Source organism: Neltuma alba, unplaced genomic scaffold (assembly GCF_004799145.2).
Source record: "Neltuma alba isolate B1F8T4 unplaced genomic scaffold, ASM479914v2 tig00003989_pilon, whole genome shotgun sequence".
Lineage (NCBI taxonomy): Eukaryota > Viridiplantae > Streptophyta > Magnoliopsida > Fabales > Fabaceae > Neltuma > Neltuma alba.
The window spans coordinates 10,718-35,082 of record NW_021633510.1 but is presented as its reverse complement, the minus strand read 5'-3'; the positions used below and the strand labels follow the sequence as shown (position 1 = coordinate 35,082).

The 24,365-nt window shown below is 36.4% G+C and overlaps 4 protein-coding genes across 5 annotated transcripts; 1 reads left to right on the top strand and 3 right to left on the bottom strand.

The window, feature by feature from the left end:
- The first annotated feature begins 4,971 nt into the window (after window positions 1-4,971).
- On the top strand, window positions 4,972-11,206 carry LOC114743311 (putative aconitate hydratase, cytoplasmic). Its single transcript, XM_028931511.1, has 19 exons — window positions 4,972-5,071; window positions 5,306-5,466; window positions 5,559-5,651; window positions 5,742-5,927; window positions 6,069-6,230; window positions 6,386-6,530; window positions 6,653-6,795; window positions 6,861-6,917; window positions 7,013-7,092; window positions 7,184-7,259; window positions 8,085-8,270; window positions 8,593-8,660; window positions 8,747-8,865; window positions 8,948-9,069; window positions 9,141-9,239; window positions 9,324-9,803; window positions 10,330-10,428; window positions 10,518-10,760; window positions 10,885-11,206. Exons 3-19 carry the CDS (start codon window positions 5,598-5,600, stop codon window positions 10,957-10,959), a joined length of 2,394 nt encoding a protein of 797 aa, XP_028787344.1. The 5' UTR covers window positions 4,972-5,071; window positions 5,306-5,466; window positions 5,559-5,597; the 3' UTR covers window positions 10,960-11,206.
- A 1,289-nt stretch (window positions 11,207-12,495) lies between these two features.
- On the bottom strand, window positions 12,496-16,340 carry LOC114743315 (probable prolyl 4-hydroxylase 10). 2 transcript variants are annotated; one of them, XM_028931515.1, is made up of 8 exons: window positions 15,928-16,340; window positions 15,752-15,836; window positions 14,777-14,874; window positions 14,539-14,636; window positions 13,983-14,112; window positions 13,689-13,876; window positions 13,498-13,587; window positions 12,496-12,970 (listed from the first exon to the last, which is right to left on the bottom strand). In XM_028931515.1, exons 1-7 carry the CDS (start codon window positions 16,122-16,124, stop codon window positions 13,514-13,516), a joined length of 870 nt encoding a protein of 289 aa, XP_028787348.1. In that variant the 5' UTR covers window positions 16,125-16,340; the 3' UTR covers window positions 12,496-12,970; window positions 13,498-13,513. The 2 variants fall into 2 exon arrangements, with proteins under 2 accessions (XP_028787348.1, XP_028787349.1); XM_028931516.1 differs by having other exon boundaries at window positions 15,752-15,833.
- Window positions 16,341-18,445: 2,105 nt separating this feature from the next.
- Window positions 18,446-20,011, bottom strand: LOC114743314 (uncharacterized). The gene is made up of 3 exons (XM_028931514.1): window positions 19,544-20,011; window positions 19,228-19,349; window positions 18,446-18,895 (listed from the first exon to the last, which is right to left on the bottom strand). Exons 1-3 carry the CDS (start codon window positions 19,793-19,795, stop codon window positions 18,751-18,753), a joined length of 519 nt encoding a protein of 172 aa, XP_028787347.1. The 5' UTR covers window positions 19,796-20,011; the 3' UTR covers window positions 18,446-18,750.
- Window positions 20,012-22,752: 2,741 nt separating this feature from the next.
- LOC114743317 (uncharacterized) lies at window positions 22,753-23,443 on the bottom strand. Its single transcript, XM_028931519.1, has one exon. It carries the CDS (start codon window positions 23,301-23,303, stop codon window positions 22,923-22,925), a length of 381 nt encoding a protein of 126 aa, XP_028787352.1. The 5' UTR covers window positions 23,304-23,443; the 3' UTR covers window positions 22,753-22,922.
- Between the last annotated feature and the right edge of the window lie 922 nt (window positions 23,444-24,365).

Genomic DNA, 24,365 nt, shown 5'->3' with positions numbered 1-24,365 from the left:
GTCGAGTCTTCGAATGGTCTGGAAGCGCCCGCTTAATACCAGGAAGTAACTTCGAAACACAACCCCCAAGTCACGCAGAGTTAAAATAAATACGAGCATATTTGGGTTCAAGAAGTGAGCATTCTCTCCTCATTTAGACGCACACCGTTTTATTTGCCCTGGACTCGGGGGAAAATAGCTAATTAATTTTCTTAATACATATTAGGCGTCTACATTCTGTGTCTAGAATACAAAAATAATAATGCTTATAAATTCTTGGGACGCGCGCATTTATGTGTGGAAGGCGAAGGTGACGGGCATGGGCATCATCGGAGAATGGAGTTGGTGTGGAGGTAGGGGAACGGAAAGCATGGCAATGTTGGGTGCGAAATCTTGGAGGGATCTATGCGCGCGCCAATTTCCATTTTTATTATTGTTGTTAATTATTACTCCCTCCATCTTTTATAAGATACAAATAATTAAATTACACGGCTGACAAAAAAATTAATTAAATTGCATAGATAAAAAATTGATTAAAATTATTTGAAAACAATTAATATATAAAAATTGCAACTTATTTTTTTATAGATGTCTTTATTAATAGAAAAGGTGAGTGAGGAAGAAATAAGTTCTAAAAAAATGAAACAGAATGAATGAAAAAAAATATGAATAGGAGAGAAATGTAATTAAATCAGTATAAAAATACAAATGCATTAAATATTTAGTCATTTTTAAAATGTAGTTTATAAAAAAAAAAAATCATTTACAAAAGTTGTAACTTTATAAAAAAAATTAAAAAATCATGAGATGTCCTTGGGTATATAGGTGTGTGGTCTATGTATGTGCTCGCCGGCACCGCTGCCATGGAGGGTGCGGGTTAACGATGGGGGAGGGACACCCTATTCCTGTGGCTTTATTTGCACCTTGATTTTGTTTAATGGAAAGCATACATGTGATAGCATGAACAAGATCATGGAGAGAAGGGTTGGAAGTATATTTAATCGTTTAATTTTATACAAAGCTTTAATTTGACTCATTGACTCTAAAAAATACATATTTGGTTTATTGACTCTAAAATTATTAAGCTTACATAATGATGTTTTTGTAACAATCATGATTATTTTAAAAATTAAGTTTAATATGTTTACATTTAATAATATTTTACCAGTATTTAAAATCTTAATATTATTATTTTTTGTTAATAATTTTAAGATTAAATAATTAAAAAATATTTTTGAAAGTTAAAAAACTAAGTTAAAATCTTATATTTTTTTTAGCTGAAAATTGAAGCCTTACATGAAGTTTATCCTATATATATTGGCTTTCTCGCGTTGATTCGACTGTTTTGTGTTCCGCTCACGTAACCCCGGGGGGGGGGGGTTCATCTGATCGACGTGAGTGTGGATTTCTACAACAAAAACAACGGCCGGCCATCCCCGAGCCGTGCTGATTAAGCACGGCTGCATCACTTTGAGCTCATCTATGGGTATGAAAAGTTGAAAACCCATTCTTCCTTCCTTTCCGTTCTTTTATTAATTTATGAAACAATTATAATTTTCGGCATATTTTATTTTAGTTTTAGAATTTTTTTTTCTGTACTTGACATTTTTTTTAATCTTTTTATAACGTTTATAATAAAACTGCCTGATGCATGAACGGGTCTAAAGTCAACAGGTAAATTTATCTCCCAAACAACACCAGGGTCTTGAAGATAAATATATTATTCGGTCTTCATATTAATTTACACCTTAAGATGGATTGGAAACAACATATATTCTTTGAAATAAATTTTAAAAAACATACAAAGAAACTAAGAAAGAGGAATGCCGTGGTGTTGTTTGGAAAATAAATATACTATTCGGTCTACGCATTGGCACGACATGTATCACTAAGAAAAAAATCAGAAATTTGGGGAATGCCATGCCTCCTACTAAGCCCACCACGTCCAACTCCATCTGCCTTTCTTCTCTTGGTATAAAAAAGATCTTTTTAGCTTATGTTTAGTACGAGGGAAATGGAAGGGAAGGAAGAAGAGAAAAAAAATCTTAAAAAGCTCGATCTAAAAAAATTAAAGAAGTGGTGTTAAAATTTTTTTAATTATTTTTAATTATTTTTTATCTTATAATTTTCTTCTATTAAAATTTTAAAACCCAACTCCTTCAATTTTTCATGTTCAGTTCATTAAAATTTTTTCTCTCCTTCCCTTTTCTTCATTTCTCTCATGTTAAATGAACCGTTAGAGGTTTCCTAGGAATAAAGACTAAAAGCTTTCGTCGCTACATGGGGGCAAGTCTATTGTGCGTGGCTCTTTTAGGATCCGCTTGATGCCAAAAAAAAAAAAGAGAAGAGGAAAAAAAATTTTAATGAGCCTGGTTTAAAAAATAAAAAAAGTAGGGTTAAAAGCTTTTAATTAAATTTTATTATTTTTTTATCTTACATCTTTTCATTATTAAAATTTTAAAATACTATTTCTTTAATTTTTTAAATTGAACTCATTACAAATTTTCTGCCCCTCCTCTCTTTCTTGTTTTTCTCATGCTAAACATGGGGCTAAAAAAAAACCATCAGAGAAGAGATAGACCTTACCTAAGTCAAAGGCTATGCGAAATGCTTCAACAACTACCCCCGAAGGGGACTGGTATCGTTTTGAAAGATCTTAGTTAACTGCAAGCTAGTTAATTGTCTTTTAATTAAAAAAAAAAATTGTATGCGTAGAACTTAGGCGTAGTTTACACATACGAATCAAACACTATATTATAATTCAATGCCATTGCAAATCATTCTACATTTGCTGCTGGCATACTGTATTGATCTCATGGCCTCTTTCATTTTTTATCAAGATGCTGTGCATTTCAAATCTAAACCAACTGCATTGCATCTGAATGAATAATACGCTGCTACTTGTACAAGTCGGTAGTTGCGACAGGATCAAGTTATGAAAACAAGGCGGGATGAGAAATCGTACATTCGTATTCTTAGTTTTAAAAAAGAAAAATGTACTGCTGTGATAAGCGACGACAGAATTATTATTCACAGTGCAGCTTCTCTGTCAATTAAATATATATTGACATATATCATTATTCTTATTAATTTAATTGTATTTTTCCTGCAAAATTTTAAATTGCATGGAAATAAAGCCCTGGTCATCAAATAGGTTCTCCGGGGATCTGTTCTCAATCTAATCCATAAAAACGTTTCTCTTGGCCAACAATTTAATCGATAAACTAAAATAATATAATTTACCTCATTTTTCAGCTACTGAGCCATTTACCTAGTAATTGGTCAGTTGGCTCCCAAAAAAAGAAAAAAGACTATTAAAAGCGAACATTGCATGTATTCGAAATTCCTAGTGAGAACTATTTGAACTCATGTTTATTGGTGTGATTCTCTCGCAATTTTTCCTTGTTTTTCTTTGAGCATGCTTGACCACTTTTTTTTTTTTTTAAAGTATAACCATTCTCTTATTAAAAATAATCTTATTTAAGATATTATCGGCTATTAAATATTGATCGCTTCTAGTTTTACGCAGTGTTCAAATGAAGATCTAAGCCCAGCAATGTTCTGGCAGATGAATATTCAAAAAGGGCGTGCGGGGGCCCGATTAGGGTTGTATGGGAATATAGGCCCACTCCTTCTTCTCTTTCCTCGTCTGAAAAGTGCTTCTCCTAGGCCCTCTCGTCTCTTGACATGTCAACCAGCTTTGCAATCATTCCCAATTCATGGTATTATTCAAAGTGATTTCAAACCATGACATTCTTCACACTTCAAATTTTAAAACGCGAAGAATCAACACGACAACACATCTCTAAATGATTCCCTGGGAAGATGACGTGGAATATCAAATTTTAGTTTCCTCAACTACTTTTATATCTTAAATTTCCCAAAATATTAAAAAATTTATGTAATTTAAATATATTCTTAATCAAGGATGTGAACTATCCCCATCATCAACATCGAATACCATAGTTCACTTTTTTATATAATTTTGCCGACATCCTAAAATTCTATAACTCTGGTACCTTATTTTTTTAATTAGTGATTTAATACCTAAATTTGACTTGAAACAAAAACAAATTTTATAATTTCTCAACTCAGAACATGTCAATTCTTATAATTTTTTTTTACACAAATATATTAACTTTATAAACCGAATTTTAAAGATTTCAATAATTGAAAGAAAATTTATGATCTGAAAGTTATATGTTTCCTTTTCCTACCTGAAGAGGAAATAGAACAGAGTAAAAGTTTTTTAACGCGATTTTAAAAACTGATGATTAATAATGAAACTAAAATGAACTTCCAGTGTACCGCATGTGAAAGAAGAAATACATGTTTGTTAATACATTACATTTGGAGCTGCTGGCCAAAAAATACATTACACATTGGCCCAGAATTGAAGGGCTAAATTTGTTGCAGTAGTATCTGACAAACCGGTTGAGTCAGTGTCACAAAAATATCGCCAAAAAAAGTGGGCAGCGGGATGATGATATTTATCACTGGGGAATGTGGTGGCGCGCCCGAAATGTAGTTGAAAGGGGGGATGAATGGGCGCTGCCTTCATACACCGAACCATTTACGTTAACTTAACGTCGCCATGACATGGCCCCGCGTCGGATCGCCATCTCCAACAGCCAGCCATTGGATCGCATTGCACCGTTTCATTTTTTAATATAAACACAATAAATCTAAGGAACGTGGTGTCCACGGATCCTCCTTCCGCAAACGCCGTTTTCTACCATACACCCTCTCTCTCTCTCTCTCTCTCGCATTATATCACCTACTACTGCATTTCATTTACTTTTTCTCCGTCTTTTTTCCTTTCACTGAAGCCGGCCGGTCACAGATCTTCTTCGTCGCAGCTAATCACTGCCATGGGTAATTTGTTCATCGCACTTCACATTCAATCTTTTTGCGAGATCATCGACAATATATAACTCTCAGCTGCTTTTCTGCTATTTTACACTCTGAGCTCTTTAATCAATTGCAGCATCTAGAAATCCTTTCGACAACATATTGAAAACTCTCGAGAAGTCCGGAGGCGGTCATTTTGGCAAGTACTATAGTTTGCCGGCTCTCAACGATCCTAGGATCGGTAAGCGATTTCTTTATGTCCCTGACTTTATGGTTGCTCATGACAATGTTGGAAGATGGATAGAAGAAACGGTTTCGTCTTACGTTGATTTTGTGCCTTTACTTGGTTGGATATAAATGTTGTCTTATTTGGGTTGAAATCTGGATTCAGCTTATTGGTTGTTTACTTGTTGTATTTATGTGAATTCGTTGGAGTTTTTTTCCCTCCTTATTTGAATTTATGCTGGCATCGCAGATAGGCTTCCTTACTCGATTAGGATACTTCTGGAATCCGCGATTCGTAACTGCGATGAGTTTCAAGTTAAGAGAAATGATGTTGAAAAGATTATTGATTGGGAGAATACCTCTCCTAAACTGGTAGAAATTCCTTTCAAGCCTGCGAGAGTGCTTCTGCAGGTGAGGGGCTTGCAAACACAATCAATCTGTTTTCGTCAGTGTATCCGAAATATAATGCCTGGTATTATATGAGCTTTGGATATAATTTTCAGGATTTTACTGGGGTGCCTGCTGTTGTTGATCTCGCTTGCATGCGAGATGCAATGAACAAACTAGGTGGTGATTCTAATAAAATTAATCCCTTGGTGAGCCCCATGCTGATAAACATTTGTGAGTGTGGTTTATGTTTATTTATGGTTGTGTATGTGCAACTTTTGAATTTTGCTTGTACGCAGGTTCCAGTAGATCTTGTCATAGATCACTCAGTTCAGGTTGATGTGGCAAGATCAGAAAATGCTGTGCAGGCAAACATGGAACTTGAATTCAAGAGGAATAAGGAAAGATTTGGTTTCCTCAAATGGGGTTCAAAGGCATTCAATAACATGCTTGTTGTTCCTCCTGGATCAGGGATAGTTCACCAGGTATTCGAATCATTCAAGAAGCTCAGATATTTGAAATGATCTTTATTTCATGTGCAAAGTTATTTTTGGTCAGTTATACGTATGTGGTTTTAGATTTCCTCTTTCTCCTCTAAATCAAATTCTGCAATACAAAATTTGCAGGTTAATTTAGAATATCTTGGCAGAGTTGTGTTTAATACAGGTGGTATGCTTTACCCTGATAGTGTAGTTGGGACCGACTCACATACAACTATGATAGATGGCTTGGGTGTTGCTGGGTGGGGAGTTGGGGGAATTGAAGCAGAAGCTGCGATGCTTGGCCAGGTAGATAGAAATTCATAGTTTGTTAAAGAACAGTAGAATTTCATTTCGGCAGTAGGTTCATTTTGGTTTGAACTGTGTTATTGTATGTTTAATTTCTTCTTTCAATGGTAAGTTCTTGTTACATATATCTAATTACCTCTTTCTTATGAATGCAGCCAATGAGCATGGTCCTACCTGGTGTGGTTGGGTTTAAATTGTTAGGCAAACTAAGAGATGGTGTGACAGCCACTGACTTGGTATTGACAGTTACACAAATGCTAAGAAAGCATGGGGTTGTTGGCAAGTTCGTTGAGTTCTATGGTAAAGACTAGTTGATGCAATCACGCAATAGTATTCTTCTAGTTTTACATTTATTCTGTATTACTGCCTGCTTAGCATTTAGTAATACCTTCCATGTTGGTCTTTTCACCTCACTTATGCAGGGGAAGGCATGAGTGAACTGTCTTTGGCAGATCGTGCCACCATTGCAAACATGTCTCCTGAGTATGGTGCAACAATGGGCTTCTTTCCTGTAGATCATGTCACTTTACATTACTTGAAACTGACTGGCAGAAGTGATGAGACTGTAAGTAAACACTCGCATCATAACATGCTATGTTGTATACATTTGCTTACATGTGTTTCTTGCAGGTTTCTATGATAGAGTCATATTTACGAGCTAATAAGATGTTTGTGGACTACAGTGAGGTATGCTAAGGATATATTAGTTTGATATCATTACTTGTGTACGCCGTATATATGTATAAAAAGGGTTTGACTGAAAATTTTGTGCTTATGCTCAGCCCCAGACTGAGAGAGTCTACTCGTCATATCTAGAGCTCAATCTTGAGAATGTGGAGCCCTGTGTATCAGGTCCAAAGAGGTAGTTTTCCTTCAGGCCTCCATATAAAAAGAATGAAGTATTATATGTCCAGGTTTTTCCAGGTGTGATTGTCATCACCAAATATTTGCAGGCCCCATGATCGAGTCACTTTGAAAGAAATGAAGGCAGATTGGCATGCCTGCCTTGACAATAAAGTTGGGTTTAAGGTATGAGCTTTCTGAAATATGGATAAGTTTTTATTTGTTCTCTGCCCCTCTTTATTTCTTTCTTTTGGGATATTACATAGATATTGTTTTGTAAAATTGCATGAACTATACTCTCAAAATCATTGTTATGAACAACCAAGATGGTGTATGATTAAGATTGAAGACAACAAGTGTGATTTGTTGCCAAAGAAATAATGATGAACTCATCTATGACTTGTTGGGGGTTGGAAATGGGACAGGTTTTGTGCCGGTGATAGTCGTGTGTTTAAAAATCTTGTTCAATTTGGGAAGCAACAGGGTAGTTGTTGTATTTTTATTCTGTGACTGAATATGAGGTAACTGGGGTTAGTTTCAGAGTTTATGACTAGTTAATTCTTACAGCTATTCTTTATTTCCTGTATATAATCCTTAAATTTTCTATGAATAGTTACCTGGGAATTTTAATCATAGCATCTTGCCTCTCTGTGTGAGTTTTTCTTTTCCATTTTTTTCTGCACATGCTGGCATGGATGTCTAATCCTGTAGCTCCCACAATACAAGCTACCCAAGCTTATCACCACTGGATATCATGTAGTGGCTTCTCTTGGTCTCTTTTTTTGTATGCTCCTGCATCTGATTTAATTATTTACTTTTTCTGCCTGTGATGAAAAATGATGTCTCTGCATCTCTCTCTGTGCATATTAACTCATCCAAATTTCTCATTTTCTTTGAATGGCAATCTTGCCATGCTGCTATTCGTTATATTCTTATTGTGGTTATATGGTTTAATCATCTGTATTACTAGTTGCCCATTGTTTGAGCTATGTAGTATTGCGCTGTTTGCAGGGTTTTGCTGTACCAAAGGAATCTCAGAATAAGGTTGCAGGCTTCACTTTCCACGGGGAAACAGCACAGCTTAGGCATGGAGATGTTGTTATTGCTGCGATCACCAGCTGTACAAATACCTCAAATCCCAGTGTAATGCTTGGAGCTGCACTGGTTGCAAAGAAAGCTTGCGAATTAGGATTGCAGGTTTGTTGTCTCTGAACTTTGTACGACATCAATATGCTTTAACATATGTCAGTATCTACGACATCAATTGCTTTAACATATTATTTGAAATATCCAACCAGCAGATTCGCCCCTTGAGATACTGGGAGGTCAACAAGCACCGTTACAACGTCACTTTTTTGTGCTTTCATGCAATACCTGATTAGGTTTTCTTTTGGGGATTATATAACCAAGCAGTTCGATACATATATAATAGATTAAATCTGTGATGATCACTTCACATTATTGTTTCTCTTTTTGACCAGTAATTGATTGCAGTACTTGTATGGTTGTGAAATTTTAGGTTAAACCGTGGATTAAGACCAGTCTTGCTCCGGGTTCTGGTGTTGTGACAAAGTATTTGCAAAAGAGGTATTATTAAGGATACAATGCGGTGTACAAACCTGCTGCACTGAGTCATACAGATTCAGATGACTTGTGTATCTTGATTCTTGCAGTGGCCTGCAGAAGTATTTGAATCAGCTTGGGTTTCATATTGTTGGGTATGGATGTACCACCTGCATTGGTAATTCAGGGGATATTGATGAAGCTGTTGCGTCTGCTATTACTGAAAATGGTATGAATTTTCTTCTTGGTGGGTCTTTGTCTGGTTGAGGAATCTTTGGGATGCCTAAGGCGTTGAATTTGCAATTTTCCAGATATAGTAGCTGCAGCTGTATTGTCTGGAAATAGAAATTTCGAGGGCCGAGTTCATCCATTGACAAGGGCTAATTACCTTGCTTCTCCCCCTCTTGTTGTTGCCTATGCCCTTGCTGGCACGGTACGTGGCTTGCAACTGAGAGCACACTGTAAAACTCGATCATGTTCTCCAATTTGAACATACTTCTGCAGGTGGACATTGACTTTGACACGGAACCCATTGGGTTGGGTAATGAGGGAAAGAAGATCTTCTTCAAGGATATTTGGCCTACCAGTGAAGAAATAGCAGATGTGAGGGTCATAATGGGTTTAACTATGACCTTACCATATAAACCAAATGATTGCATCGTTATTTATTTATTGTTTTGTTTTCAGGTTGTACAATCAAGTGTGCTTCCTGACATGTTTAGGGCTACATATGATGCAATCACCCAAGGAAATCCCATGTGGAATCAGTTATCTGTACCTTCTGGCACTCTCTATGCATGGGACCATTCCTCAACTTATATTCATGAACCTCCTTATTTTAAAGATATGAGCATGTCTCCCCCAGGTCCTCATGGAGTAAAGGATGCTTACTGTTTACTCAACTGTGGAGACAGCATTACAACTGACCACATCTCCCCTGCCGGGAGCATCCACAAGGATAGTCCCGCTGCCAGATACCTCATGGAACGTGGGGTTGATAGACGAGATTTCAACTCCTATGGAAGTCGTCGTGGCAATGATGAGGTGATGGCGCGGGGCACTTTTGCTAATATTCGCCTTGTTAACAAATTATTGAATGGAGAAGTTGGCCCGAAAACTATTCATATTCCTTCTGGGGAGAAGCTATCCGTTTTTGATGCTGCAATGGTAATACTTCTGAACTCTTACACCATGTAGATTACCGGCCTCTAGTTCCAACGAGACCATCCCCATTAAGAATAATGATGTTATGGTATCACTGATGTCTGGTGGGTGAAATATATTTGGTAGGTAGAGAATACATAAATCATTAGAGTTGATGATTGGATTCATTGAAAGAATATATCTAGGCTTCACAGAGGATGATAACATCACAACAATAGGTGGTGGCAACGGTAAAATATAACTGCAAAATGGTTTGAAACAACTTTGACCAGTATCTGCAGTCATATAAGATTGTTGTAGTTGATTCAGGAGTTTGATACAGCTTCTTGTTTGTTATGTGATTGACCGATTGTCACTTGTCAGATTGAGCCCATTGTAATTGCTGAGTTGTCCACAGAAATCATATTTTACTGTCCGTTTAACCCAAGATATGTATCGTTGAATTGTTTCAAGTTTCTTTCCCTCACAAAATTTGAGTAAATTTATTGCTGCTATTTTTGTGACCTTTCAAAAAAAAATATATTGTCAGAAATACAAGAGCGAGGGGCATGAGACAATCGTTTTGGCTGGGACTGAGTATGGCAGCGGAAGTTCTCGTGATTGGGCTGCAAAGGGACCATTGTTATTGGTACATCCAGGATGCTATTCTGCTCTGACCAATTTCTCTGTTGTTTTGTTTCTTTCCCCGATGGTTCAATTAACTGTTGTCTTTCCCAGGGCGTGAAAGCTGTCATAGCGAAAAGCTTTGAGAGGATTCACCGAAGTAATTTGGTGGGAATGGGTGTCATTCCGCTATGCTTTAAGGCTGGGGAAGATGCCGAGACTCTGGGGTTGACTGGCCATGAACGTTACACCATTAATCTTCCTAGCAGAGTGGATGAAATACGACCTGGTCAAGACGTCACAGTCTTGACTGATAACGGGAAGTCATTTACATGTACCCTGAGATTTGATACAGAGGTAATACTGATTTTTTCTTTTAAAAAAAAAAATTTAGGAAGGTTTCTCTATTATCCTCTAATGGCTCAACCCCTGCTCCTTGACATTCCCCGCCTTCGTGCTGATGTATTGATTACTTTCGCAGGTTGAGCTGGCTTACTTTAACCATGGAGGCATCTTACAATATGTGATCAGGAACTTGATAAGTGCTAGACAATAAATGTGGCAAATCAAGTACGCAGGCCAATTCGCTATCATCTCATTCTAGTTTTGACAATGGGCTGAATATCCTGCACGATTCCATGAATAGTGCCTGCAATATTGCATTGAAAACCAATGGTATTGTATCAAATAAGTGAAGGCATTGGATTTCTACGGTGAGTAGTTGTAATGCCTGTATCCTGTTACAGAAACGATATTCATGTCTCTTCCATCTGTCTTGAATGCCTATTTTTCCGAAGAAGACATCTTCCTCTTTTGGTTTTTAGTTACTGGCAAGTATTTACTTGACTTGATCAAGAAAAAAAAAAAGTAGGGGAAGTCACTATAATAATTCAAAAAAAAAATGATTACCAAAAAAATTTTAGTGACAAGTGACTAGCTTGAAATTTATTATTATTATTTTCTGTATTGAATCTTGTCATTTTCTAGTTATATGATTTTTTTTTCCGCCATTACATTCTTTCTCTGAGATTACACTGATTTTTTCTAAAAAAATATCACATTGTCTTCACGTAGCTATGCGTATAGGATCATGTACAACTTTTGTTACTAATAGCTCTTTTTTTCATCTTGTTTAGTAATAGCTGGGAAATTGTAACATTACTGGTACGAAGCATTATCATGATATCTGGCGCATAACATGAACCTCCTTAAATCCGTTTACAAGACAAACCCTGAGCCATTGTTGAGGAGGGGTCATCATGAATTATTTCATTGTATTGGGAGCTAATTTCTTTCTCCTTTTTTTTTTTTTTGGGTGTGGTGATAAGCTAATTTCTTTCTTTCTTGTTTAATCTGAGCCCATTGTGTTTGGGAGCCGTTCGTGCACATTAATGCCGCAGAGTAATCTACTTCATTGACCAACTTTAAATAGTTTAAAAAAATTAAAAGGTTAATATAATTTTTAGTTCTTAAAATTTGGGTTTATTTTAGTTTTGGTTTCTCAAATTTAAAACTTAGTTTTAGCCCTTAAAATATAATCCATTTTAAAACGTTAATTCCTTTAGGTTTAATGGTATTAAAATCTACTGAATTGTCATAAACGATATTAAAGTGGTGATCTAAACTTACTAGATAATACCTAATTAAATCTTACGTAGATAATTAAAAAAAAATAAAGAGCAAGTTCTCAAATCGTTGTTTAATGTTTTTTCCCCCCTTATTGCTATTCACTACGCTGTATTGGTTCACTACATTGTGTTGAAGTTATTCACTACGCTGTATTTTAAAATATCATACGCCTTATCTACATAAGATTCATTTATGCATCATCTAGTAAGTCTATATAACTACTTAAACATCATATATTAATACTGTTAAATTTTTAATTTGAGGGGCCAAAATCAAAATAGGCCCAAATTTTAAAGACAAAAATTATATTAACCCAAAATTGAATTAAAATTAGTTACTGCTTTTAAATTTTCAAAAATATTCTCAAGAAATTTATTAATTAAAGGTTATTTAATTAGAAGACTGTGTGGCTAATTAGGAAATATTAAAGCAAAGGGCATTTAGGGAAAAAAAATTAATACTCTAGACAAATTAATACCTCAGACTAAGAATTTCATACCAATTACCAAGGACCAGAGAAGGAAGTCCTTTGTAATGAAGGCCTTGAGTTTTTATGGAAACAACGCACATCCATCCTAAACTTTGCCCCGGCAGTGCGAACACTGGAAACGAAACGAGTAAATGGGCAATGGAGAAGACGTTAGAAGTAGAATTTCTAGCAAGGATGCCTTTCGGGAAAAGCTCGCATTACTAGTTTCACCTAGTGCTTTCATACTTTTTCTTCAGCCTCCCTAACGGTTGAAATTATAAATCTGTGCATCAGTTATTAATCGTACAAGCAAAAGGGCTACGGGAAAAATGAGCAACGGTCAACATCGAGAAATAACAGAATGCCGCATCAATTCCTCAACATTTACCACAAGACCCGGCGCATACGCATAACTGCACGGACATCTAGCTCAACTTTTCGATCACTCAATCGGCACATTCATCAAATCCTGCGAAAAAAATCAGTGAACGTGAGACGCGAATCGAAACAACTTGTATGCTACATTTGTTGAATATCAAAAGCTATGAACGATGTTTGTCAAATCAGGATTGCAAGTACGCTGTAATTACAGTTCTGGAAACCATGCAAAGTGTGGAGCAATAAATATTATCCGTTCCAATTCAAGCAATGATGATCGTAAATTAGAATTGAACAATTCGCCCAACAATTTGACCTGCCTCTTACGCATAACAATATTTGGGGCAAAATTTATCCACCCTAAGGCTCACTAAAATCGACCAGTTCCAGCACTTCATACACATGATAGAGCCAGAGAAATTATAATCATCCCTTATCACAGGAAAATTTTGCACCGAATGTAGTATACGCATTTCTTTTAAATTATACAAAACTGTTACTGACAATCTAGCAGCAAAGTCAACAAATAAAAATAATATATTATCAAATGAATTCTGAAGTTTCTCAACTGTAAAATCATATTTTTTAACAGTTTTACGAGGAAGATGCCAAAATTACCTATAGGAATGTGTATTCAAATTTTGTATTCACTGACACGCATCCACTTGGTGCATGACCATTTATTACCCTTAATCACGGGACAACCACCTGAAAAGCATCAATAAAACAAAGCATGTAAAATCATTTATCTATAGAAGTAAATTTTCAAACAAATCAAAAAGCTCGATAACAAAAAGATGGTAGCTAACCATGCAAACTAGAGGGATCTAAAGTTGCATCAGGCTTCATGCTCCAGAAAAGTAGAGCGTCACCCATCTTTGGCTTAATTGAAAGTCCTTTTTTTCCACATTCAGAGAGATCATTCCACCATGGCACAGAGCTAAAGTTGCCCTTGGCAGCTGGGAACACTGTCTCGCCCCCTTCTTCAACATCTGTGCTGTATCATTAAAATACAAAAAGGACACAGCATGATCACCTTTCCTCCCAGTCAGGATGAAATAGCGTCAAGAATTCTTAAGGGGAGGGAATTTCATGCTACTTACAGATACATAAGTACTGTTGCTATACGCTGACCACCATTTTTAGTGTTAAACTCATCAAGAAAGTAGTCATAGTGCGGCTCATACTTTTGTCCGGCTTCATAGTGGAGAACCTGAAGTCCTTCGCCATGCTCTGTATATTGTGAGACATTGCTTAGATAATAGTTGAGATGTATATGATGCAATATGCTATTACTAGCTGAGAATCAAGGCAAAAAAGAACAGTTCAGTACTATTTTTATCACCGAAAAATCAACTTTAATATATCAGAGGAAAAAGTTGATATAAAAACTTCAACTAGGCTGAACTGGCTTCTCAGAAATGAAGTGAAGCTACATCTAATGATGACGCCAGTAACTTAGATAATGACTTTGTAAGTGCAATTATTATTACTATGAATGAGCCATGACTTAATGATTATCACAACAATAACAATTGCATATAATTGTCAACGAGATACAATTTTTAGGTTAGGTGCACTAGACCAGTTAGCATCAACAAGGAATACCATATTTTATCAGCCAATAAAACATAAAATGGAGAGGCTCAAAATACTCACCTACAGGTATGAAAGTAAAATCAGAAATCCTTTTCTCGATATTCCTCACAATCTTATCACGTCCTCTGGGTAGAAAAGTTCCAGAACTTGTACGTACTCTGAATATTAAAGAACATGTAACATTGAGGTTTTCCAACCAAAAAGGGGCAAGTATACGAGGGCAGTCAATAAAACAAAGGACATTGATTTCCAATATACAACTTTCAAACTAACGTATGTGTATATAGAAAAATCTGACCTGCTATCCTTACTCTTTCCAGTTTCGCTGTCAACAACTGTTGACTTCTGCATGCTAGGCTTGGCCAGATTAATTAGGTATTCACATTCCTCCTTTGTCTGCTCATAATAAAACCAACTTAAGTCACCTTCTAACTTTTCAAAAAAGAAAAATAGTTTGGTGACAACACAATCCTAACGACAAAGATGGTGGTAGAGAGAGATTTTCATCAATAATAACTACAAATAATCAGAAGACTCTTACTTCAGAATCCGGATGAAAATTAGGTTGCCAAATTCTTTAAATCCATCCCTATGCATATTTTCATTCACCCAATCCTAGTTGCACTCAATTCTTATACAACAGTCAGTCACCCTATCAGCCGCACTCTTTCTATAGTTTTAAGCATGTTATATGATAAAGCAGTATTCCAAGCACGTGTTTTCATTCGTCATTTGCAATCTTCTACTTCTCTCCCACAGAGCTAAGCTGCATGTGAGTTGAACAGTTCTTTCATCGCTGGCCAATGTCATCCAATTTGAAGAAGTTCTATAAACCTGGTTATAGAATCAATACAGATTAATATCCATGGACCCTATGAAACTAGATTCCAGGCAGCACGAGCATAAGCTTGTTATTTTTTGTTTATTGTGTTTACAAAGTAATCTCTCAATTTGCAATTGATTTAAGAATTTGGATTTTCACGCTCCATCGATCTTCGAATGTAGATAGAGACTGAAGAATAGGAGGACTAGACTTGGACGCAATTCTTACTATCAAGTTCCTCGATTAAAATATGGAAGATGAATACGTTTGAAGTTAAAATATAACAAGTGTACAATCTGATTGGGACCACTCAACTACGCACAAATGACATATTATGCTGTCATCCTTTAAGAAGTAACTTGTCAAATGCTTATTTCCATGCAGAACTCATCCAAATGAGAAAGCAGTTACAGAAATGAAAGATTAGAAGAGCAAATCCACAAAACTCACCAAAAAATTATGATAAACAAAAGCTCTAGGCTCCCATGATATTAGTTCAACCCATTGCTCACTCCTCTCTTTGCCCTCTCTTCTGCTTAGGGGAAAAACAAAAATAGAAAAATTACCAAAACGAAAGGAAAAACCAGACGAATAATTAAAACAAAAACGAAATGAAAGCGACGTACTTATCAAGCGTGCTCCGAACAATGGAATTAAGATCGTTGGCCACGTGCGCATCAAGACGGGAGCTACTGGGAAGAGAGAGGATCCCCAGGGATACAAGAAGGATGAGGAGAAAGGCGAGCAGAAAAGTGAAGAAGAGGATGAGCGTGGAAGAAGAGGATTTGCGAGGAGTCAGGCGAGAGTGCCTGGGCTTTGCCATTGCGGAGCTGGAATGATCGAATTCAGAATCCGATCTGAGGAAACAGAAAAACAGCGCAACAAGAGAAGTGAGAAGTTGGAATTGCAGGGCAAGATCTAAATGAAAGTTGTGAAAATGAACGACTAAACAGGTCAGGGAAGACTTTCGTTTCAGACAGGTAGGAGTAGGCGCGTTTTCTTTTCGCCGAGAAGTCTTCAACTCTCAAGCGCGCTAGGCTGCCAGCTTACATGTCGTCGCCTGATTTTTATTTATTCTTTTTTATTTTTTAAATTGCCAGCCTCCGTCCAATTCAGTTATCTTCCTCCCAGTTCGGCGCACACCTATTCAAGAATTTTAGAAGTTTTTTGTTTAAAAAATAAATTTGGTCTAAAAATTTAAAATCATAAAAATATTTTTTTTACTGTTAAAAATGTTAATAGTTAACACTGCTACAATTTTAAATTTTTAGAGCAAATTAAGTCTAAAAAAACTTTTGAATATTCAACGTTTCTGAGTAAAGATTTTCAGGCCAAATTTGTATTTTAACCCTTCAAGAATAATTAAAAGATAATTTTTACTATAAATCATAATATCATATGTCTAGTACATGATAACAGATTTTGCATAGATTTTTTTTTTGCCTGAATATAAATTTTGCATAGATTAAAATAAGTATAAGAATAAAATAAAATAAAATTTCATTTTTTTCATTTTTAATATAAACAATTCAAATTCATGACAAGCACCCTATTTTTACTCTGAACTTATTTATCATATGCATAATCATTTCATTGGTAAATTATTACAATGATCTTTTATTTAGGGTGTGTTTGGATGAAACCAAACCATGATTTGAAAAATAGCTTCTGGAGAATAGATTCTGGAAAAAATAGATTTTGTGAAAAAGTGATTATGAGAAGTGAGAGTGTTTGGATAGTTGTTATCAGAAGCACTTTTTATATGTACAAATTATTAAAAAAAGCATAAGTTAATATGATAATTACATAAAACATAGATTGTATGATATATTTTAATTTGAAGAAATAAAATTGTTAATAATATATTTTTTACCAACATAATTAATAATACATAAGATAATATAATTAATAAATAATTAATATGTGGATATTTATTTATAAGATATAAGATTAAATATGTTTATAAAAAATTAATTAAGGGGTGTTAAATTCATATTATTGTTGATATTTACTCTAATAAGCACAATCACACTCTCCAATTTGAGTCAGAAGCAGAATGGATTCACTTCTCCCGAAACCATGGTTTTGACCCAAACCATGGTTTCAGATAATTTGTACCTATTTGGGTTGTTTTTTTCCCAAACCATGGTTTGGGTCTCTAAACTATGGTTTGGCCTGCTATCCAAATATAGCCTTAGTTTATTCGTATACTAAATAGTGCACATCTTGTCGTCCTTGTTCACGAAAAAGTATTTATCTTTTTATTTTTTATGAAATACGTTTGAACTTCGAAGTTCAACTTCTATCCTTATCACCTAAACTGGGCTTAGGTGGTGAAATTTTATTATCTATTCAACGCAAATTGTCTTATTCATCACAATAAAGTAGAAAAAAATACAACCACTCACGTATTTGTTCGGACAAAATGTTGGGAAAAAAATATCAATAGAGATTTTATAAACATGTTCTCCTTAATCTCTTTCTAATTAATATATAAATATAAATATCAATCAATAAATCAAGTCACATGTCACCACATGTCTATTATATAACACAATTTATGATGAGTCAAGCTATTTACAATTTATAAATAATAAAATCTGTCGAGTATACTTAATCTAACACCTAGGAAAAAAAATGGTAATGTAATAAACAATTGCAAATGAAGCGGTAGTTGAAGAGTGTTTTTTAGCCAAGGCATGTGACAAGATTCTTAAAATAGTTCATCGCCAAGCTTTTTTCTTTTTTTTACCCTAATTTTTATAAACAGGATAGTTTTATGAAACTTCGATTAAAATAAACTGGCAGAGCAGGTTATTTTCGACAAGTATCGCGCAACTACGCCGACGTCATTTTGCTTCCTCATGAATATAAAAAGACTAGTGGGAGTATACGTCAACCTTCGCCTAATTAAAAAAAAAAAGACTGCCAATTCCATGAATCTGCACGCTTATTGTATATTCGAAAGCCTTTTTTCTCAGGAAAAAAAAAAAAGAGTATTCCATGATCTGTACTTGTCTACATGTCTATAGATGATCAAGGAATCTATTCTCCCCAAAAATTCAAAGATAAAAGACATTGCTGATTAAGTAAAAGAAAAATATATATTTTCTAAAAATTTAAGCGATAACTATGCTCTCGATCTTATCAACAGATATATAGAAGCAATTAATGACATTGAACTTGAAAATGTCTGAGTTTCCGTTCCCATCTGATCATATTTGCACTAAACAATAGCTTCAATGTTAAATAATAATCTCAAAACAGGACACAGGGACAGGGGAGAGAACATAAGATGAAAAGAAAAAAGTCAACAAATCAATGACATTTCAATTTGTTGACATTTCAACACAGTGGGGGGTCTGTTACAATTTACAAATCAGTAGATAAACAGAAGACACAACCTGCAGGGACAAATAGCACAGGGGAAGTAGGATCCCCCACAAGGTTTAAAAGACACCAATGGAGGTGGGATACAGAGGCCTGGGCTTGTAAGACAGACAGTTGGGAATATAAGAAGAGGCTCGCTTCTTAGGAGGTTCCATAGAAGCTATGGCTGGTTGGTTCAAATACGCGTAATTGCTTTTTGTCCACCTGCACACCTCAAAGCATGCCCTGTTACCATTCTTCCCCAAAAATATAAATTGCTATAGGTTGAAGAAAGCATACGTCCACACGGTCCCACCTTTATTCATCAACTAAAATCCAATCATATGCAAATTGAAGCATGGGGAATCTAAGGGACAAAAACAATTCTTTTTATTTTTATCCCCTCCCAACAGTGAACTCGAGCTAGTGTATAGTTTGGAAAGCAGGGGAGGTTTTATGCTTCCATGAATTGAAAAAAATGCAGAGTTGCTCTGGGATCACACATGGCAACGGATAATATTTTACTAAAAAGTCATGAAAGAGTGGGCTTTACTAACCAGTCCTTTATTCCCACGCGCACTTCCTTGTCCATGGAATCATTTTTGCTTTTCTTCTCAAGACCATCGTCCTCAGCTCTCTCGTTCTCCAACGACTCTTGGAAGCTCAGGTAGTCTTGCTCCTGTATTCCAATTTTCATCGAACAGACTTAGTCCCACCACACATAGATAGGGATGTGGAAGAGGAAGAATCATGGATAGAATAAAATGATCAGTTCAACTAAACATCATGAAAATTATCACATACTAAGTAGTGGAAAGAACAACAGAGAAGGGAAAAAAATAAAAAAGAAAAAGATGGAGGGGGTGATGGAACCGTCAGATTGCGTGCTCGGAGTTTAGCGGCCGCTTTAATAGCTGCAAGGAGGTGGTCTTCTTCCTCGATCCGCTTCTGCCTCCAGAACTTGGCAATCTCTCTCTTCGTAACGCTCTCTTCTGCTCTGGGCCTTCTTGAAAACACTGGGAATTTCGGAAGTGGCGGCGGAGGAGGAGGCGGTGGTCTTGGAACAACAACAACCTCCTTCGTCTTTGATTCAACACAGTCGCTTTCTTGCTTTCTTTGCTTCATTCTCTAACACCAACGACGCACGTTATACACTTCGTTGCAACTTTATATCAAGAAAGGATGGCATGTACGGGCATTAATTGCTTCAGAATCCACTCGACCTTGAGCTACCCATCCGACCTACCTTTCCTTCTCTCACTTCCCTCTCTTATACCCGATATTGGACTTAAACTTGACAATTGGAATCTCTAGGTCAACCACAGCATTGTGGCGCGTGAAGGGCAAAAACAACCCCCGAGGAAAAAGAAAAGAAAAGATAATTGACTGATTGTTGTTGCTAATTCTAAGAAAAGTGGCCACTGGTGGTGGATGAACTTCATGCCGCCCTTTTAATCGTGGACCTTCAATGACAAGCAACTTGTGATTAGGATAATGTTCATGCTTACATGGTACAATAATAATAATATATGTCATCTCATTCGTCCTTTCTGGCCCAGCCCTTCAATTTTTATTCAAGGAGTGCGCTATGGGTTTGTAGATGAAGGAAAAGTCATAATATTCCAACAATCAAAAGAGCTCCTCCTAGGCCTTCCCCGGAGGAAAAACCAGAGCCGCCCAATATTAAACAGATGATGATGATTGCGTCGCCTTTACGATTCATTGGAGAAGATTAGGTAGAGATGTTTATATATTCTGAGATGAATAGATTGTATGCACATCATACTCCAATAGGTATCATCTAGCCAATTTGCTGATTAAAAAACAAAATGAGGAAAACAAGAACGACAAGTTTGGGACTGGTCTGCAAGGCCAAAGTCCATATAAAGATACGCTTACCATCACCAATTCAGAATTAACATAATTTCTCTGAAATTTCCCGAAAATGAATTTCAAGTGCTTGTTAGATACTTTAGTTTTTAAAGAAAGTGGACCAGCCTTTACATGTAGCTATGTTTGGATTACATTTTAAAAGCACATTCCACTACCAATTTCTCAATCTCATAAAAGTTACCTCGACTTCAGTGTCAGATCTAAAAAAATTAAAATACATATCGATAACGGTACATCCACATAGGAGGAGGGTGGGGGAGGGGAGTTCACAAAAAAGACAGGTATTGTATGCTCTGTAATCTGTATATGTCCCTGACGCCAATCAGGGAGTCCAGGGCATTTATGATGCATTTGCAAGTGAAGAGAGCCCAGAGTGACATGAAAGTTGAAATCATCCCATGATATGATGATTGGTGAGAGCAAAATGCCATGGTATCTTGCAATCCTGCGCCTGCCGGTCAGTCAAGAATCAGAAAAGGATACCGGTCACTCCTTTTTATTTATTATTAAAAAAATTTCAACAAGCGTCTTAAAATAATTTACTCTAAGATAGTGAGCACTATTAAAAAAACATTTAAGACGGTGGGTGCGCAGAAAAATAGTTTTGATTTTTGAATACGAAATGCCACTGACCGAGTAGGGCGTTGATGCTAGTTATTCGTTCCAAAAATATGGACATTATTTGATGCATTACTATATCCAAGAACAAAAACGTTAGAAATGACATTGTTTTGCCAAATTGACATTAATGACAACCCGAAAAAATGGAGGATCCCCTACTTTGGAAAAGGGCAGGGTTCCCCCCAGCGCCAAATGCAGTAGCATGCCCAGACACTGACGCGTGTAACGCGTTCCTGGGACGAACGGGCAAGCTGAGCTTCAGTGAATCGTCCACTGCCTCAAATCCTGCCGCGCCCAAACCCTCAACTTGCTCACCAGTCGCCAGAGAGGACCACACGAGTCATCCTTTTTTTGTGATCGCGTCTGTGAAACTCGGTCGACATAACTTTATGTGCAGAGAAGGCTTCTTACTCTGCATGATTCTGATTCCATCTATAACTTGAAACACTCTTCTTATTCTAGACTGGTGGATTTACATTGATTTAGTTTTTTGTTCTAATTTTTGCCAGGAGATTTATATAGCACTTTCCTCTACTCGGAAAAGAAAACAGAGAAGGAGGTGCCCCCATTCCGGGGTGGGCGAAACCTGTATGCCCTATGAAGTCTTGTTTGCCGGGGCGGGCATTGCAAAACCACGCCTCACAGTCTCACACCAACACAAAAACTTGGTGGTTCCGTACTATAAAATTTAAATAATACTACGATTTATATAAATCGTATATTATATATGTAGATATATAAATTCTTCTGACAAGGGAAACCGGTTCATTCTGCTGAGTTATGCAGGAAGTATCACTTGTGGAAATTTAACATTCGGAACATGAAATGAAGGTTGAGTCCTGAATCTTCATACAGAAAGATTTCTCTTAGAATAATGCGTCTGAACTTGCGGCAATTTCTCAAAGAAAAACAGTTCAGCTCGGTAATCCACACCTTGTATTAACCATCTGAAGGCCGTATCCAGAACAGGTGGATATACCTACCTGATGGAACCTGCTCTTTAAAATTCCCATCTTCGAAGTAATGTGAAATGGTTCTCTGCCTAAGATTTTTTTTGGGGGGGGAGGGGGGATAATAAACAAACAAATTCTGGTTTTCTTTAAAGCTGTGATTGCGATTCCCATTTCCAAAGAGAATACTGTCAGCCCCCATACTCGTGAATAATCAATCCGTTTCTTCCTCTATGTCTCAACCAACAGTTTCCTTCGGGGCATAACCTTTCAACCAACAGTCAAAGAGAAGCAAAATAATCGAGGATGAAATCATGACATAACCAATATAAATATAAGCTCCTCAAACTTCTCTGCTTCAGTTCGTAAAGTTTCTAGGTGCATCAGACAGATTCCAAAATGAATTCTTGAAATCGTCATAAATTGTTCATTAAAGGAGGATGCGATCATTCAGAAAGTGAAGCCAGGAATCCTCGGCGTACAAGTCACAAAATTTACGAGGCTAATTCTTGATAGCCAGCTGTCCGAAACATAACAACTAAAATTAGAAGCAGCAGAAATCAGTAAGAATTTTTTTTTGTTGGTCTAAATAACATCATTAAGAAAACAGAAATCAGCAAGAATTAAGAACATATTTATTCGGAGGAAAACAGCAAACCATCACCCATATGACTCAAGATGCAAGAACAACTGAAAATTTGTACAATGGAAATGCAAAACTGCCCCACACATATAGGCTGATAGAAAGTTGAAATCATATTATCCAAAACGGGAAACCCGTCTTCGTCTCAAGTTTGAGATGTAATTCGAAGGGCTTTGGTCTTGAAACGATATCTGGGGGCTCTGGGAATCACCTGGCTGGGTCCCATGTGAAATTGGCCGGGACTATCGGTAAGAGGAGGGCCATCGTCATAGACATAACCAACTAAACAGCCACAGCTATTGCACTTGATCTTGGTCCTCTTCCTCTGGATTCCCCAATAATTAACAGTCTCGAAGAAGGGTCTGATCTTGTCCTCCTTCTCGAATCTGAACTTGGTGGTGTCGACCATGGCAAAGGAGGTCGTGCCCTTGTTTCCGGCCTCAAAGTAGAAATCGGGCGGAAATAGGTGAGCAGAGTTGAGATTCAGGTTGGATCCGCATTCCGTACAACTGTAGACGGAAGCCATCGACGAGATTTTTCCGGAAGCGGGGAACAAAAACACAAAAAAGGGAAATAGGCTTTACGTGGAAGTCTAGTGATTAATCGGCCCAATAGAAAAATAACGTCGGGTCGTCCTAAGCCAGACTTGTCAAAACCGCGTCGTTGCGGACCTTTGCCTATGCTTCTGCCGCAGCGAAGGCAGATGTTGTCAAAGATCTTCTAGAAATTACGATCACGTCTGGCATTAAATTCAGGCCCAAACAAATTTCTGTGAAAAAATAAAAATTTGAGTTAAGAGCTACTCCTCCGGTCCTAATTATAAGACCCAATTGACTTATTTGAGGAGATTAAAAAAGTAAGATAAGTTGGTTATTTATAATAAATAAGTGTTGTTATTCCTAAAATATCCTTACTAATTAAGTATATTGGCTAAAACTATCATTATTAGAAGGATTATCTTGGAAAAAAATACATAAATATAAGAGAGAAAATGGATTGGGTCTTATAATTAGGACCAAATAAAAAGTCAAATTGGGTCTTATAATAAGGACCGGAGGAGTATATTAAAAAAAAAAAAAGGATTGTGCATCGTTGTCATGGGACTGGCCGATGAATCTCATCAATTCTTTTTTTTTTTTTTTGACCGGAATCATCAATTCTTTTTTGCAATATTGAATTCTATGCTTTGGTATTCTAATTAATTTCTGTGTATAATTTATGCCGCAATGACTGGGTGCTGGAAGACCCGTTAGTTGGTCGATCTATCAACCTTGCATTTGTTAGGATCTAATTCAACAACACGCGACCTCATGCGCTCATTGAAAAATAGAAAGGAAAACAAAAGTTCAATTCAAACCGATACATGCTTGCGTGTTCAGTTGATGTTAGCTTGACGTGGCATATTGACTCCCCTGGCACATAGCCTCAGAAATACTATCTCCGGGCCTAATTATAAGAGCCAGTTGACTAATTTGAGGAAATTAAGAAAAAAAGCTAAGTTAGTTATTTGTAATAAATAGGTATTGTCTTTTTTAAAATATCCTTACTAATCAAATATATTGACTAAAACTATAATTATTAGAAGGAC

Excerpts from the sequence above, each read along its gene's own strand:
- LOC114743311 (XM_028931511.1), top strand. The coding sequence starts at position 5,598 with ATGCGAGATGCAATGAACAAACTAGGTGGTGATTCTAATAAAATTAAT. Across the intron at positions 5,652-5,741 it reads CTAATAAAATTAATCCCTTG|GTTCCAGTAGATCTTGTCAT; the intron begins GTGAGCCCCATG and ends GCTTGTACGCAG. Across the intron at positions 6,531-6,652 it reads CAAGTTCGTTGAGTTCTATG|GGGAAGGCATGAGTGAACTG; the intron begins GTAAAGACTAGT and ends TCACTTATGCAG.
- LOC114743315 (XM_028931515.1), bottom strand. The coding sequence starts at position 16,124 with ATGGCAAAGCCCAGGCACTCTCGCCTGACTCCTCGCAAATCCTCTTCT. Across the intron at positions 14,637-14,776 it reads GGAAAGAGTAAGGATAGCAG|AGTACGTACAAGTTCTGGAA; the intron begins GTCAGATTTTTC and ends TTTAATATTCAG. Across the intron at positions 13,588-13,688 it reads AGATCCCTCTAGTTTGCATG|GTGGTTGTCCCGTGATTAAG; the intron begins GTTAGCTACCAT and ends GATGCTTTTCAG.
- LOC114743314 (XM_028931514.1), bottom strand. The coding sequence starts at position 19,795 with ATGAAGCAAAGAAAGCAAGAAAGCGACTGTGTTGAATCAAAGACGAAG. Across the intron at positions 19,350-19,543 it reads TCCGAGCACGCAATCTGACG|GAGCAAGACTACCTGAGCTT; the intron begins GTTCCATCACCC and ends ATTGGAATACAG. Across the intron at positions 18,896-19,227 it reads CGCGTGGGAATAAAGGACTG|GTGGACAAAAAGCAATTACG; the intron begins GTTAGTAAAGCC and ends TGAGGTGTGCAG.
- LOC114743317 (XM_028931519.1), bottom strand. The coding sequence starts at position 23,303 with ATGGCTTCCGTCTACAGTTGTACGGAATGCGGATCCAACCTGAATCTC.